Below are 16,213 nucleotides of genomic sequence, written 5' to 3'. Positions count from 1 at the left end.
TCTCTCTCTCTCTCTCTCTCTCTCTCTCTCTCTCTCTCTCTCTCTCTTAGAGCCAGGGGCATGCTAGGCAAATAGACTGCACTCTAATTGCCAATGTAATGATGCTGCAGTCCACTCATCTCACCTGCCTAATTAATACTACAGCTGCCACCCCTGCTCTCTTCTAACTCTCTCTCACAGACACACACACACACATGCATGCGATCACAGGACGGGACACAAGCTTGTGAGTTCATATCACGTACTGTCAGGGTACAGTCTCCCTTTACCTGCCGAGCCTTACCTCTCTCTCCAACCCCTCCTCTGCAGCCTTTTTGCTTCCTCTCCACTGTAAAGCATGGCCCTGTCAAATTGACACGATGCCCCGAGTGAGAAAACTGGTCCAGCCTGGAGAGAAATGCCGGAATATGTCTGAAAACTGTGTGTTTCATGGTGAAACCAATACAAATAAGATTTACAAATGTATGCAATGAAATGTCCATGAATAGATACGACCCAACTTGAATACAATTTGACATTCAGTAGCGATTGATACTAAAAAATAAATGGGTCATAATTCCCTCTCTAGTATATCTTCTGTTGCTAAAAACAGAATTTCATTTGGAGAGATAGAGATTTGAACACATCCTCATTTTTACTGGCAGGAGCTTGAACGCATTATAATGTAACTAAGAGCAACCTCCTTACGATAGCTGCTGACTTCATTATTTAGCCAAGTTGGACTGTGCTCTCCACCGGCTGCTAATAATAACAACTCTGGGGCGAGGTTGAAGAAAGCAGATTTGGTGGTAGCAGTGGTAGCCTCGCTCTCATTTCTCTCCTCTTCCCAAAAAGTGATGAATCTGTAGGCAGGGTGTGTTTCTCAGGTCTTTTTGGGTCACATAACCCGTTACATGTTGCCAGTCCCGCGGCGCGACGGAAGTCTTGTGTAATTATTTCCTCTTACCTCTTTCTTGTCCTCATAACAAAGCTTCTTTCCTCTTGCATCCTTTAAAGAAAGCTGTTGACAACAGCTTTTTGGGAGGCTCACTTTTGTTTTCGTTGTTGCAGCTATTTTCTTCCACTTACTGTCCTCTCCAGTCTGCAAGCTTTTGTGAAGTATGATGTATTGTTGTTCAAGATTAAAATCGATGAGGATAAAGGGGGGTTTCACCGTCATCTATTCTTCTTATTCCAATCATCGTAGAAGAGGTGGGTTGATTGCTTCAAATAAAAAGCTCGCACAAGGCCAACCTCATTCTAGACATGAACTGGCCTGTTTCTTCAGTTCACCATTCTCTGAAGACTAGTTGACTTAGTCACCATTTTAGCAAAATTAGAAATCTGTGTGTATCACAGATACTGTCTGAGGGGCAGAATGAGTCCAGACAGAAGTACAAACACCTAGTTATTGTGTTATGTGCTCAAGAGTCTTGCCTGCATCTTGAAATGAGAGTTTTTGTAAAGCACACACTTCAATTATTCTCTCTTCAAAACGATTGATGAAGTACTGTGAAACATCTTACAATTGCCTCTTAAAGTTACTGTGATGAACTTTTAACTGGTTATGAAATAGTCTCAATTGAATAATGATGCATCTATATGCCCTACAGAAGATTGCCTATTTCTAGTTATTGTAAATGCTTATCATCGATGCCACCGGGTCAGCTTGCATGCAAAATCAGATGAAATTGTGCAGGTTCACCCGAAACTCAGAAGGAGACGACAAAGACGGAGCTTTGCCTCGCCTCGCTGCTTCAAATTGTCAGACCCTGCTGCAGTAAAATGAGGTTTTCTAAGGTGCTGGGAAACACTATCGCGTTTGTCGACAGGGACCGCCAAAATCAACACCAGATAAAAGTTCCTGGTAGTAACTTTAACATGTGTACAAAACATGACATCACAGTTATACAAACAGCCCGGTCTGACCAATGAATCAATCATTTGAAAGTCATTTAGCATGCAATAACAACGGCATTCTTGATTTTTGCGAGTCATTTTAAGCCATGCAGTCTGTACTATTGTAAAGACATAGACGTGAATATGCAACACTCAGCTTGTCAAGTAGTATAAGAAGTTGATGAGTCAAGCGAACACAGGAATTTAAAACAGGAGGCCGGTGGCCCCCAAAGTGTGGTTGAGTTACTTTAGGTTAAGTTACGTTAGCGATGACGTGTTTTCTGTACTTAAAATGGTGTTGATTCATTTGTCTCGAATCTCTATTTATTACTCAAAATAAACTGCTATGTGAGAAACAGTAAGACGTTGTCTGAATTGAACACCAAATTCAAAAATGCAAGGAAAAATCTGCTCAGCTCTTTATCAGTAAATGATCTTCCAGTATTTTGTCAAATAGCTCTATAAGGCAAAGACTTTCTTTAACAGAGACAAGAAACATAGCAATTCAACTTTTATGACAGATGGTAATGCTTGAAGTGCTTTTCACTACAGGGCACCATTTCAGCACGCTAGTGATACATAGAATCAAGCTATAATCATTGTCTTTTATTCTGTTTAAATACATTTAAACAGTTTCAGTATGTCAGGTGTTTTTTCCAGCTCCTATAACTCAGTTGTCTGCAGCACAATGGAGCCATCGGGCTTCGTTTCAGAAAGGACCCCATACCGGATCTCAGTCCTTCTTTTTGTTAAATACCTTTGAGTCCCTTCTTCCTGCTGAGGATACACTTGACACTTTTATCAAACATGTCTGTGTCCATGAAAGCAATCCTGCTTTGATTGAGAGTTCACTCTGAGGGCAGCAGCGGAGAACACCAAAGGTCATCGCTTTAGGTGTGAATGAATGCAAATCTAATTCCCCGCTCTCCTGCTGTGCCAGGTTTTCTTTCTGTGATCATCATTCCTCTCAGATCCCATTTGCCAGAATAGATGTTCCTCTCCTTGGTATTATCCATACATTATTTGAATTGACATATTAGTATTCATATTGTGACATTGTTGTTTTTTGTTTAAGCCGCTATAATTGATATTTTTATAATTATAATGTCTAAAGGTTTAATTTCTGTTTGAGATATTTAGCATTGTTGTATTTCCAACTGAAGCCAACAGGGGAAATGAACACCTGTCAAGTGTGATATCTCAGAAACTGGATGGACTTTTGTTGGGATAATAACTGTTTTTATCAGGATTTTGACATCTATCTGTCAGGCCAAATCCTTAATCATCACTGTGGGTTAATAATCCCTCTCTGTAGCCCCAGGTTGTGTTTTGATTAAACTGGAATTATTCCATACAACCTGGAGGTAATGCTGTTTCAAACAGGCACATTATACTGTATACTTTTTTTAGGTATTTTATGCATCACAACAATATTACCTCAGGCCAACTTGCATAATACAAAAGATACAACCACAAGTTAAAGAATCAAAACCAACTGTCAGGATAAAAGATAAACAGATATTGAGCTGTTTCCAGAAGTTACAGTTCCATCGTGAAAATAGTCTGATATTTTCAAGAATTCTGGGTGCAGATTTACCAGATTTAGCAACATGTTTGACAGATAATTAAAAAAAGAAAGTCCTAATTTAAATCTTTCCTCACACCTGTTTCTGACAGGAACTGTTTTTTGGCGCCTACAAACATCACAGTTTCTGCTTTGTGTTGGGAGCATTGGCTTTGCCATTTCCTGTGTTTCAGGTGGGACATTTCTCTCCCTCTGTAAATAATTAGCTCACAGTGTGTGTGTGTGTGTGTGTGTGTGTGTGTGTGTGTGTGTGTGTGTGATGCTTACAGGTGCTCGGTGTAAACAGCTTTTCCCTAGTTCCAAACAGAAGGGAGATAGAAAGTATAGAAAGTATGCGTCATGAAATTGTTTTACTTACTAAGGTGTAATTAAGGTTTCGGGTATACGTATGAAAATTAGCATTATTGCTAACTCCAACATGTTTACATCTTACCTGTTGTTGTTGAATAAATTAATAAATAGTGAAACACAAATATATATATTGTTTTCCTTTCTTTCAAAGGAGGAAAAAAAGCCAAAGAAACAGATACATAATCCATTTACCGGAACATCATTTTTACCAATGATTGATGGCAAAATAAGAAATGTTCAAACAAGACAAAAGTTAGCAATTTGTTTAGTATTTCCATATTGCATTGCAAAGACACATTATATATATATATAAATAACAGTGTTCCCAATCTCCCTCTGACGGCAAATATATTGTCAATGAATATGATCACCCACCTTCAAACACTGCCACTTTAGATTTTGTGGTGGATTTACTTCTGATCTAATAGCAGCTTTAGTCTTTGCAGCTGCCTTCAGTAACATTGCTGATGTTTCCTATGAGCAATGGCACATAGTACCAGCAGTGAAATTACATTTAACATGCATGAGAGTTTAAATCCCAGCATCAACATCTGGGAGATGAAGTGGCTGCCAGTTTTTTGGGTTTAGAACGTTTATAACTTAAAATTCCTTTGTGGAGTATTATCCTTGCCAAATGCCTTCTTGGCTGTGCCCTCTAACGGGATCAGCAGCATGCAAGTGACACTTTCACAGCGAGAAAATATTTCCGAAGGGACACAGCATAATCCGAAACAGAAGCCAAATGGGGCGAGTTTAATTATCTGATTACCCTGACGGACTTTCCCGCTGCTTAATTTGATCCAAAGGTCAAAGCGTTCATGAGACTATTGTTTTTCAAAATAAGCTGCACGCTGCCCTGCATAAATCCTCTGGCATTTGGGTGCTTTGGTATATTTGCTGAAATGATGACGTGATAAAGCTGCCACCCCTGTGGTACTCTATTTCGGCCAGTCCACTCTTCCCAATCTCAAATGCCAATGGCCACTGCAACACATCGAGCAGAACAATGAAAACAGAGGGTGAAACACTCATTCTAACGGTTCTGAACAATTGTTAATGATCATGACCAGTTTTTTCAGACTTTACACATTACAAGGCTATAAATACGTAGAATCCAGGCCCAGTCTCATTGCCCAGGCGTCAAATACTGACACTTTGTCACGCATCTCTGCGTCTGATTCCGACGCAAAAGGCACCTTTTAGCCTCCGTACAGCCGTGTTTCCACTATGTTGTACGGCTCTGATTGACTTGACACTATTGGCCCCAGGTGCTTTCCTCTATGCTGTGTTTCCACTGCCGACAGTACCCCCATCAACGTATAGGCCTGATTCTGAATCCTTTCAACGGCAACCATTGCCGGCACTATTGACTGTAGCTTGGCCGTTTAAAAAGGGCGGGTTTGTCCAGAATGTGAGACAGATAAACACGAGACTTTCACCCAGGAGGCCGCTGTTTGTGATTGTGAAAATGTGTAATTCCAGAACTATGAGGGTTAATCTGTGGCCATAACGACGTGCAGTCATCCTGGAAGGCTTTCCACCAAATGTTGGAACCTGGCTGCAGGATTTGGATTTGCTCCTTTTCAGCCAAAAAAACATTAGTGAGGTCAGTCACGGATGTTTGGCAATAACAGCTGGCTTAGAAACCGTGTTTCAATTCACCCCAAAGTAGTTGGATGGGGTTGAGGTCAGGGCTCTGTGCAGGCCAGTCAAGTTCTTCCACAACCAAACTGGGAAAACCAATTTATTATGGACGAGGCTCTGTGTACAGAGGCAAGTACAAGAGTGTATATAGAGGTTTGACATATCCTGAGAATGTTGAATAACCGTCAATGAATGAGAATGAGAGAGTGAATTTAAACCGTATTCAATATTACTTATAAAACAAAAAATATATATTAAATGTCATCCCAATGTCCTCTTAAATCAGCATTATTCTGCGTGACTCAATCTGTCCAAAGGATGGAGCCATAAACACTCAAATTGCAGTGAGCATTTTCCCTCGTGGGTAAAAAGTTGCCGGCAACTGCTAATTTAATTGATCTAAGAAGCGCCACCTTTAACTTTCAGATGCAATGAAGATATGTTTTCCAGAACAGACCGTGTAATCAAAGTGAGTTCGAGTGAGCAAATTATGAAGCAGAGATAAGTCGTCCAAGTGATAAAGTGTTAATATTCATAAGGAGAGAAAGTCAAAGACAGGGAGAAACATGAGGAGAGGAGGGCAGAATGAAGAAGAGATAAGGGCTTGGATTTAAGTGTTATCTCACCGTTAATGGTATTTCCAGTCCCTATCAAGATCGCTGCATAAGACAGAGGAACATATTTAGAGTGTGACATGATAGTCTTCTACAGTATGACAGGACTTCTACTGAGCTGGAGAGAAGAGCTGAAGTGTGCAGGCAGGACTTTACCAAGCAGCCGGAGAATCTAGAAAGCAATGAAATGCAATGATTATGGCATTAACGATTATGGCGCTGACAACGTAGATTCGGATTTTGTTTTTACTTTTTAACTTGTCGTTTTTGGCAACATGCAGGTGAAAACACAAGCAGCCCGTGCTGCCCAATTACAGCTCTTGCCAGTCTCCACGTGGGTCTCTCTGCACGTGTAGTTACATTGTTGAAGAGGGTCAGGTTAGCTGCAGCAGCTACGTGCATAGACTTCCTAGCTGTGCCGTAAACCCTTAACACACAATATAAATCTGGCTTGACTGTTTAAAATCCAAACAGACTACATCTTTTGTCCTCGGTGAAGGAGAAAGCCACAAGCCTTTCATAGGCTTTGATGTTTGATAGTCAACGTACAATCGTACGGTTTAGATGAAGTAACCCTTTTCCGATTGGGGAAAGATCACCTTTGTGTTAAAAAAAGAACTGAACTCTAACTGCTGATAGGAGATGAAGCGCAAATAGCAGTTCTTTGCTTTATATGCATATCCTGAGTTTTTTAATGTCACTATACCTATGCCTTCGCTTCTGAACATAAACAACAATGACAATGCTGTGATTCTGTCATTATTCACGTAACAACAGACGGCTTTTTTTTTTAAGCAGTTTGAACAAACATCCAATGCTGTCATTTTCCAGTGAGGTCAGAAGTTCTCTTGTTTGTTGTCTCTCGTGTGTCTCTTCGTTTCTGCTGGCTGGTGCACCTGACTGACTGACTGACTGACTGGCTTTTTGATAGAAGCTGGATGAACGAATGCAGCACTTTTCCTGTATTCCCAAGAGGGATTGCTTGCACAAATCCAGTTTAATTTTCTTTTCGGCTGTCAAACGTGTAAAAACTAGTTGGGTGGAAGACTCCATGTGGTTGTCTACTATCTCAGCTGTCCCAACATAGGGTAGGGGATATGTAGTGGTGGAGGAGTCAAAGGAAAAAATGGGAACTGATGTCAAATACAAAATATTTGATACATCAAGGCAAGTTACGTGTTTTTGTTTTAATTGTGGGATCAGTGGCAAGGCGGAGATGTGAATTATTGAGTGACTTCCTGCCTCTGTTGAAAGGGTTGAGGGAGGGCACTCATGGTGAGATGGAGGAAAGGGCACGCATTCAAACACCATGGCATGCATGCAACATTCAGTGGGAGGCATGTTTTATTTAAAAACGAGAGAAGCTCAGCGGTCAGTCGCGCTTGACAACTGGAAGCATCCAGAGAGAAAAGAGCAGAAAAATGTTAGAGATGACTGTGAACGTGGAGATTGATGTTATTGAATTCAAATAGCTGTATTTGTCACTGGCTCAGAATTAGATTTACAAAATTGGGAAAATACCCATTATTGGCTTTTTGAGGGTTGGTTTTTTAGCCTTTACACCTGACTGTGATTTCAACTTTAACATTGAGGTTGGTTTAAGTTGTACCTTCCATTTTTGAAGGTAAAGTTTTGCCTACACCTTAGCAGAGCAGAGACCCAGAGAACTTTACAGTGCAGATCCAGTTTGACCAACTGTGACGGCCTCTGGCTTTAAGCAGGGCCTGCTGTGGGCGTTCCCTTGTTGTCTTGTCTGTGCTGTCTTGCAGGTCCCTTGTAGGCGGAGCCTCTCTGTACAATTGGGAGCACCTGGCCAGTCTCCCAGGGGTATATAGGACCTGCCTGCCGCAGTCGGGAGCGCTCTCTGTTCCTGCAGCACCATGTCTTTGTTTTGTTGAGAATAAATGCAAACTTTTCCGTCTAACCACCCGTGTGTCTTCCGTTTTGTCATGGCTCAAGAGCCGGGTCGTGACACCAACTTTAAAATTGCTGCAAAAGGAACATGTTCTTCTTCACTTAAAACGCTACTTTAGTAATTATAACTCCATAGAGGCCATTTGCAGAAATTAAACTGGAATTAAACCATAATTAGACACAAGAGCATCCTCAGCTGCAAATGTGTTCCTCTTGTTTGTCAGACAGAGAGCTCCAAGAAGTCATTCAGTCTTGAATGAAATTTATTTGTTCACAGTGACCTAATAAGTCAGATAAGATTATCTTTTGGATGTTTTTTGTCTAAGTCCTTGTATACTGACATGTAATGAATGTTGTGGGGCTGTTTTCACTATAGCTCATAACATTATACCCAAAAATACTCACTTCCGATATGACATCTACATTCATTGCTTGCATACAACAAGAAGGGGTAATCTGCAATTATAGGCACGAAACATGGACAACGAAGCTCCCACTTAAAGCTGCTCCGTCTACTCCGCCAGGTAACTGTTCATGTTGGCTAAGCCTTGAGGTGCAGATCTTGAATTGCACTCTATGGTTTGTGCACAGCCAGTTGCATGCCATTCCCTGTCATTGCTTTTTGCTGCCGGCTATCTAATGAAGGCATAAAATGGCCCCAAAATGATAATAAAAAAGGCATTCTATACCAGTCAGGAGAACATAGCGGCCACAGAATTTCACAGCATCACTGTGTTCTCCAAATACTTGTTCACTGTTTGCTCCTGAGCAGTGTTAAATCATACATCCAGACAGGTTCCATGTCTTTGTCAGTTACCCAGCAGATGACATTGATTACTATGAAAACAGGACTTTTATTTTGGGCATACCTTGAGGGTAATCCAACGTAACTCTGCAGACCAGTCAAACAGATCTTTTTAATGTAAGCTCCTGGCTTCGTTTTCTTATAATTTATTTATGTGTAGTTTAACTGTGGTAGCCCTACTATACTTTTTCTGTATTTATTTTCTTGTGTATTCTGAATGTGGGTAGAGCTGTACTGGAATGAGTGTTTGGTTTTGATCCTGTCTCACACAAACACATGGATATACATATTATTCACTGATTCCAAGAGAGCTTTCTCTCCATTTGTCTGTGTGTGAAATGCAAACATGCAAAGACGTATTGGCATACTGTAAATACACAACAACACATGCAATGCACACACAGTTTCACACCCTACCTGCCTCTAACAAACGCTCAGGCTGGGAACATGGCGCTATTTCAAAAGTAAAAACCTCCCTTGATACCCAAGCGAGGTTATATTTTCATCTCAATTCTCTTTCCTATCAAGAAAGGGAGGAATGAGTGAAATGTAATGTCGTCAAAGTAGAAAAGTAATCATCTCAGTCCTCCGTTGAAGTCAGGGCTGTCAATTGTATTTGGTTGTCTGCCGATCCGATTAAACAAACAGCAAGTTGCTATTAAAGCCGAACAGACGTATTGGATAACATTAGGATTTGATACATGAAAGGATATGACTTCATTGAGTATCCACGGTAACAAACTCTATCTTGGCTTAAAACCTAATTACAAATTAAACAATGAAATAGTACCTGTTCCAGTGATAGTGCCTTACTAAATCAAGGAACCTTCGCGTTAAATTAACGTTCTCTTGTTGGGTAATTGACTCGCTCAGTGTCTTGCTGTGAATGTTTACACCGAGTGCTATAAAGCTTGTGTGAACGTTTCCCTTGTGTGGAGCCATTTCTGCATCTCTGTTTTGCTGACAATATGTATCAGTATAAGAAATGTTCCCTAATTTATCATATTGCATCTTTTAGTGAGTGATGTGGCATTGATTTTAAAAATGGCTCCATGCTTTTAAAAGAATGAATCACTCTCCGAGGCAAGTAGAACAATGATGGATTAGCAAGATAAGTATAAATTGCAAAAAAAAATGTTTTCAGGCTTTTGATAGATTCCAAATGAAGATTGGGAGGCATGAACCATTTTTTTATTTAAAAGGTATGTGGCTGTTTCTCTGCGATTTCTACCCTCTGAGCAGATTGTTGTAAGGTCAGGCTCCAACCATGACAGAAACAACACTTTTCCTCGGCTATTTCCTGTTATTTGTTGGTCGGTTTACCGGATGCGTATCGACCATTCTGCTCGAAAATGAATTTCATGCTGAGAAAATGGCCGACGATGTGAAGATCATTGAACCAACCTGTCACAGTCTGACCAATGCAGTATGGCATATTTTCTTTTAATAGACCATTGAGCCTCACGCCGCTGTGTGGCTGCACGGTATTAAATTGGTCCAAATGGCCGCCCTGCCAAGGAGAGAGAAGTAGTTGTTTGGATCTCTAATATTTCATTTGGTGGTTTGACACTGCAGATTGCCTCCTTGTTTTATTTGGATCACATCTTTAATAGCTGAGGGGGGAATCAGTGGACATGATGAATGTTTCCTGTCTTGTACCAACCAAGGAAGATCAGTACAACCATTTGGTTACAGAGAAGAACATTTCAGAACTCCATCTTCATTTGCCAGTTTTCAGTCTCTCTGGATTGGACGAATATAGCAAATAAAAGGGCTTGTCCATTGTCTGTTCTGACGTTTAGCATGAGGACGGTGTCGACTGATTGAATTTCTGTCAGCCTGACTTGACGTAATTCCGTCCCTTTTGTGCATCCAGATCAAGACATCCTACAGATATGTGTATTACAAATGCAGTTAGGAGATTTAAGTGTGGGAGCTTTAGCCAGGCATTTGACCAAACTTTCAAACAGCACTTTTAAAGTTAGAGAGATTGCAGCATGTATAATTTTCAGCCTAACGACAGTTCAGCATCCTGCAATTGCAGGATCAATCCCTGAGGCGCCCTTGAGCAAAGTAGTTTTAACCCCAACTGGAGTGATGCTGAGCAGCTTCAGAGTGTGAATGTTAATGCGTAAGTGTTCACCTCCACCTTAGGAGTGTTAAGTTTGCTTCGCAGGAAAAACAATAGCATATAAAATATCATGTTCTCCCACATACAGTACACGGAAAACTTGAACTGCTTAAATGGGATGTGAATGTTCCCTTCTGTTTTGCATATGTATGTGTGTCTTTGAGCACCAGCGCATGTGTTTTCACACTTCCCTTTGCAGGAATTCATCATCCTCCAGGCGCATGTTTATATTTATCCCCTTCTTGGTGCTGCTTTGTACATTTGCGAGAGATTCTCACACACACACACACACACACGCATGCACACACACACACACACGCATGCACACACACACACACATGCATGCACATGCAATCTCTTCCTCTTTTCTTTTAATTAATGACTATGGTGCTAATTAGAAGGCATGCAACCCTTCAATACCCTCCGACTGTTTCTCATTCACTCTTAGATTCCCTCCTCCGAGCTTTATGAAGCAACACTGATGTGTTTTGATCTCAGTTGGGAACAGCATCGGCAAAAAAAGGGAGTTTGTGGGATACAGTAACTTCATGTAGCGGACAGTCTTAGACATGATAAAGTAGGAAATTACATATGTTTTTGTGGCGCTTACGGACACTCTTCAAGAGGCCTGTGCACATGCAGATGTGCATAGTTGTATGCTGTTTCGCAGTATTCACAGTATTGTTTTTTTTGGCACACTCTGATCACGTATTCCCACTTCCACAGTCTCCCCCTAATGAGCATGACTCACAGACAGTGTCACCATGTTAAGCCTCTATTCTTTTAATTATCTTCTGCGCCTTGACTTGGTGTGACAAAGGTTGCCTCCTGTCAAGGTTTAGTCAGTTTAGGTCATAACGGCATGGAGGGATGTTAACCAATTTAGCACGGAGAAAAAGTCCACCTGTGTTTTAAGTGACCTGCTGACATGTCAGACCTTGATCCTGACTTGCAGCATCTGATTAAGGAGCTGAAGTCTAGACACCAAACAGCAACATTCAAACCACTTTGGCTGGAGTTTTGTATTTGAATGGTGTATTTAAACTAAGGCGGCTGTGTTTTCTGGTGTTTGGTTTGTTCCACTGCTCCCACACAACACATATTTGGCATCATATGTTGCAACAGTAAAAGCTGAGAATAACAAACTTGGAAGACAGGCGGCAATACGGACTCCTTGACGAATGATGAGATGGTCGAGGCCTCCTTAACAGCGTAGTTAACATCATTACTGTCTGTCTTCAAGGCTATGTAGTGTGATGAATGTGATTATGAGAAGCCCCCATACATACAGTATAGTAAGGAAACCAAACAGATGGGGTGTTTTGCAAAACCACATACTTGACAAACAGAAAGTATGCCTTCGGGTTACTGTGACAACCAAAGTTTCTTTACATTTTTTAACAGAAATCAGTCAGTTGGCTTCAAGATCTACAGTTTAAGAAACTGCAGTGATGGACTAATGTCAGTTTACCACTGCATGTTAATTTATATCCACCTGCAGTGCTAGTCAAGCTGCAGAAAGCACACAGAAATGTAGTTTTATACATATATGTAATACAGTATACTGTACATGTAATTTCAGAGAGATTAAATTCAATGGCACCATAACATTTTATTTGTGATTTTTTTGTTTAGACTCAGCATCAATGTCACAGAGTCTGTTCTCACCAGACGTCTCCTCGTGTGTTCCCCCTTCTCCCTCCCAACAGTGACGATGCTATTTAAGCAAACCACCGGCATGCACAGTCGAGTGCGTCTTTCCCCGCCTCCTGCAGCTCACTTAATAATTGAAAATCGCTCACCGTAGATCAGAGACATAAAGAGGCTACACTCTGCATGGAGCAAAATCTTTGATATGTCACACTGCATTCTTTTGTAAGCTTGATCTCTATATGTACAGCTCCGGTGTTTTGTCTGGGTGGACGTAGATGTTCTCTCAGTTGGGTGCTTCAAAAGGCTGGGGCCGCTGGGACATGCATATTTGCTCTGCTGTCAGCTTGTCAGAGCAGATGTAGATTAACTGCAGGAGTGTCAATGAAACAAATCCACAGTGGGGAACGGGAGGAAATGAGAAAAATAATTAAGAAAGTGATCAAATGATAGATTGAATAGATATAGTAGGGTCACATTTAGAGAGGTAGCACAAACTACTTTTCTGAAGTTTCTATATGTGAGACTTTCCTCAAGAGCGACAGAGAGAAACAGAACAGCAAGTGAGGTACAAATAGCCAGAGGCAAAGATTAATATCCAAACCAACTGAGACACCCAATTAGGCTTTACACCGCATACTGGAATTTTAGTCTCCATGCTAGCACTGTAAAACACATTTACTTCTATATGTTGATAAGGACGCAGTTATTGAGCTGAAATTAATTAAAAACACATACCTCGCAATGCACAGCCTTTTCCTGTGACATTTTCTGAAGAGCGGCCCGAGAACATTTCAGAATTCATTAGCCACTTAATGATCATTGCCTGACTGGCACTCTCAAAAATGCGCCAATCAAATTCATAAGTTGACATGTCTTGAAGGTTTGACGACTATCCAGAAACCACGGAATGTGTCTTCAATTAATTGAGCACTCTTCATCAGAATTGCTTCCTCTTGGTGGCTTGTAGGGGTTAAGAGAAAAAGGGAAAAGAAAATCGTTTGACAGCAGACTCATCGTCACTGGCAAGTTCAGCTCCATCTTAACACAGTTGTTACTCCTTGCCTTTTTTAGGAGAAAGTTCTACATTTGTCTTTTTCTGGGAACATTTCATGCCACCAAGCAAGGAACTTGAAACTCATTCAGCAAAACAAACACACAAAGGTTATAAGGTCTCACCTAATAGGGAATGGATGCTCCTTTTCTGCTGCAGCCTCAATTTGTGCATTTTGCTGAAAAGACAGATGTCTTCTTCGAGAAAGTTCTCTCATATTGCAGGTTTCAACCCTTAAAAATCACCTCTCTATTAATTTATTCCTGTCAGTTTGCCTTACTTTACACTTGTTTGCAATCCGGCTCATTTCCACAACGACTGGACCTTACCTGCATTTGTCTCAAAACATGAGAAGGTGCTTTTCATGCATCTTTTGGATTTACATCAGTTGTAGTCAGTGGTGCAGTTCAGGGTATATGCTGGTATTTTTCAGTCGGAATTCCCTATCCTTCTGAACCTGGTCTCAGTCCCAACTCACTTCGCCCCTCGCTGCCTGATACCGACACACCAGGCTTAACAAATTACTCCAATATAAACCCATCCGCTTTATTATTTCATGCTCAGAGCAAATGACATAGCAGAGATAGTCCAGCTTGAGATAGTCCACACAGACCGGACGGGAGGGGAAGTGAATGGGTTGAACAAACAAAGGACTTTTGTCCAAGAGCCCTTTTTTTGTGTCCTGCGGGAAACTAAAAGTTGACATTTTGTCGTGTGAGTCGCAAGTAGTCACGTGACTTGTTCTGAACCCCTTATGATGAGCATTATTCAGTGGTGTCCTGCAATAGTGAAATCATGACAGACAGTCCAGCACGAGAAGCAAATCTAATCACGTGAATAAATGCAAACACCCAATTAAGAGATTATCTCCACGTAAACAGTGGCGGGAATGTCTCTGATTTACACTTACCTTCAGATCCCCCCCCCCCCCCCACACTTGCCGTGTTGGTTTACCTCAAATAATCAAACAAAATATGGCCTTTGGATCTGATTAATGAAAATAATAGGAAAGATGAAGCCAACTACTCAATGTGTTGTCAGAGTTACAAACGACCTTGCTATGCAACATTGGGGCAACAGTGACATGCAAGTCTCACATATTACTGTTTATAACACTTTCCTGGACGGGCCTCCAAGAAATTGGGTAATAATTTAGGAGCATACCCACTTCTGTTGTAGTGACTGATGGTTTATTGCTCTCTCTCTCTCTTTTCACCACCAGGTGTCGAGAAGGCTACCAGGGAATCCGCTGTGACCAGTTTCTGCCCAAGACGGACTCGATCCTGTCTGACCCAAGTAAGTTTCTACATATTCTACTTTAATGTTCTCAGTGTACCAACATCTATCATTAAACCATGACATCAAATGTGATTGATAAAAGTAAACATGAGGGAAACTGAGAGGGTCATGTATCTTAAATCATTCTGATGAGGTTCAACTGGAGTATTGAGCCACATAAATAAAGCACGAAGGGGAATCAAATCTTCATGAATGTACACCAAGACCAACCATTGGACCATTTGCAAACATCCCCACAAGGCAGAGTGTTGTATAATAATGTTGGGTGTGTGGGGACGGGTGGGTTCAAAGGTCACAAATCAATCAAAATAATCAAATAGAAAAGTAGCAGGACATTAACTCTTAGGGTATAGTACATCTAAAAAGCTGTGGCCCGTATTGCATATTACCCTTGAAATATGCATATGGTATTGCTTCTGAAATATAACACATCTAAAATCTTGGCTGTGACCCTTATTGCATATTCCCCTTGAAATATGCCTCTATGGTATTTCTTCAGAAATGCAGTTAGTCATTGCAGCAGCAATGCAGTCATAGATTCTTCTCTTCTTTTATCACGAGTCATACAGCACATTCAATTCTTCGTGCTCATTATGTAGATCTTGTTTCAGTGGGTTTTGATGCAGGTCCTCAGAAGCCACATCAATGCTGTGGGTTTTTTGGTGGAAATTTGAGAAACAATGCTAATACATGCATTGATACAACAGTGAAGCAAAACTGCTGCAAAGTAGAAAAATAACAAGTATTCCTTAACAAATTCTGAAAGTGGCTTTAACTGAATTCCTTCATTTTATGCAGATTAAAACATTGAATACATTGCAAGAGAGCGAAAAACTGTGAAATACCACAGCTTCCATAACCATTTAAAATAACTTCTCCAAAACAATCTTCTGTCTTTTAAGTAACAATAATTCATGTGTTTACTGCATTTCTACCTTTCGCTATTCTGTCTTTTATATTCTGCTCTTCCTTGTAATTTGTGCTCATATTACCGACTCATTTTCTCTTCTATTCCCTTTTCTCAAATACCCTCTGCTGCTCAGGCTAATGTCACTTCTCCCATGTCTTTATCCTCCAAATACATGGTCCTCTCAATGTCATACAGCTGAGGGAAGAACACAAATTGCCCTAACTTCTGTCTTTACAGCTCGCTATCTATGCCATATTAATTTCCCCCATTCCTCTCAGCTCATTCCAAAAAATATGCGACCTTGTCAGTGGGGCACTAACAGTGGGGCAGTACAATAGCTTATCTGTGAATTTTCTACCAACAAGGTGCATGCTGTAA

The 16,213-nt window shown here is 40.8% G+C and overlaps 1 protein-coding gene across 2 annotated transcripts in view; it reads left to right on the top strand.

Annotated features, from left to right (window-relative positions):
• The window catches only part of nrg3a (neuregulin 3a), a 301,861-nt gene that overhangs the window by 227,479 nt on the left and 58,169 nt on the right, over window positions 1–16,213 (top strand). For both annotated transcript variants that reach the window (XM_031879261.1, XM_031879250.1), the window contains exon 3: window positions 14,849–14,922. In XM_031879261.1, the coding sequence (XP_031735121.1) occupies window positions 14,849–14,922 (74 nt within the window). The remainder of the gene's footprint in view (window positions 1–14,848; window positions 14,923–16,213) is intronic.

The sequence above is a fragment of the Anarrhichthys ocellatus genome, unplaced genomic scaffold, assembly GCF_004355925.1.
Source record: "Anarrhichthys ocellatus isolate YVR2014 unplaced genomic scaffold, GSC_Weel_1.0 scaffold3, whole genome shotgun sequence".
Classification (NCBI taxonomy): Eukaryota; Metazoa; Chordata; class Actinopteri; order Perciformes; family Anarhichadidae; genus Anarrhichthys; species Anarrhichthys ocellatus.
This window is presented reverse-complemented; position numbering and strand designations above follow the sequence as displayed.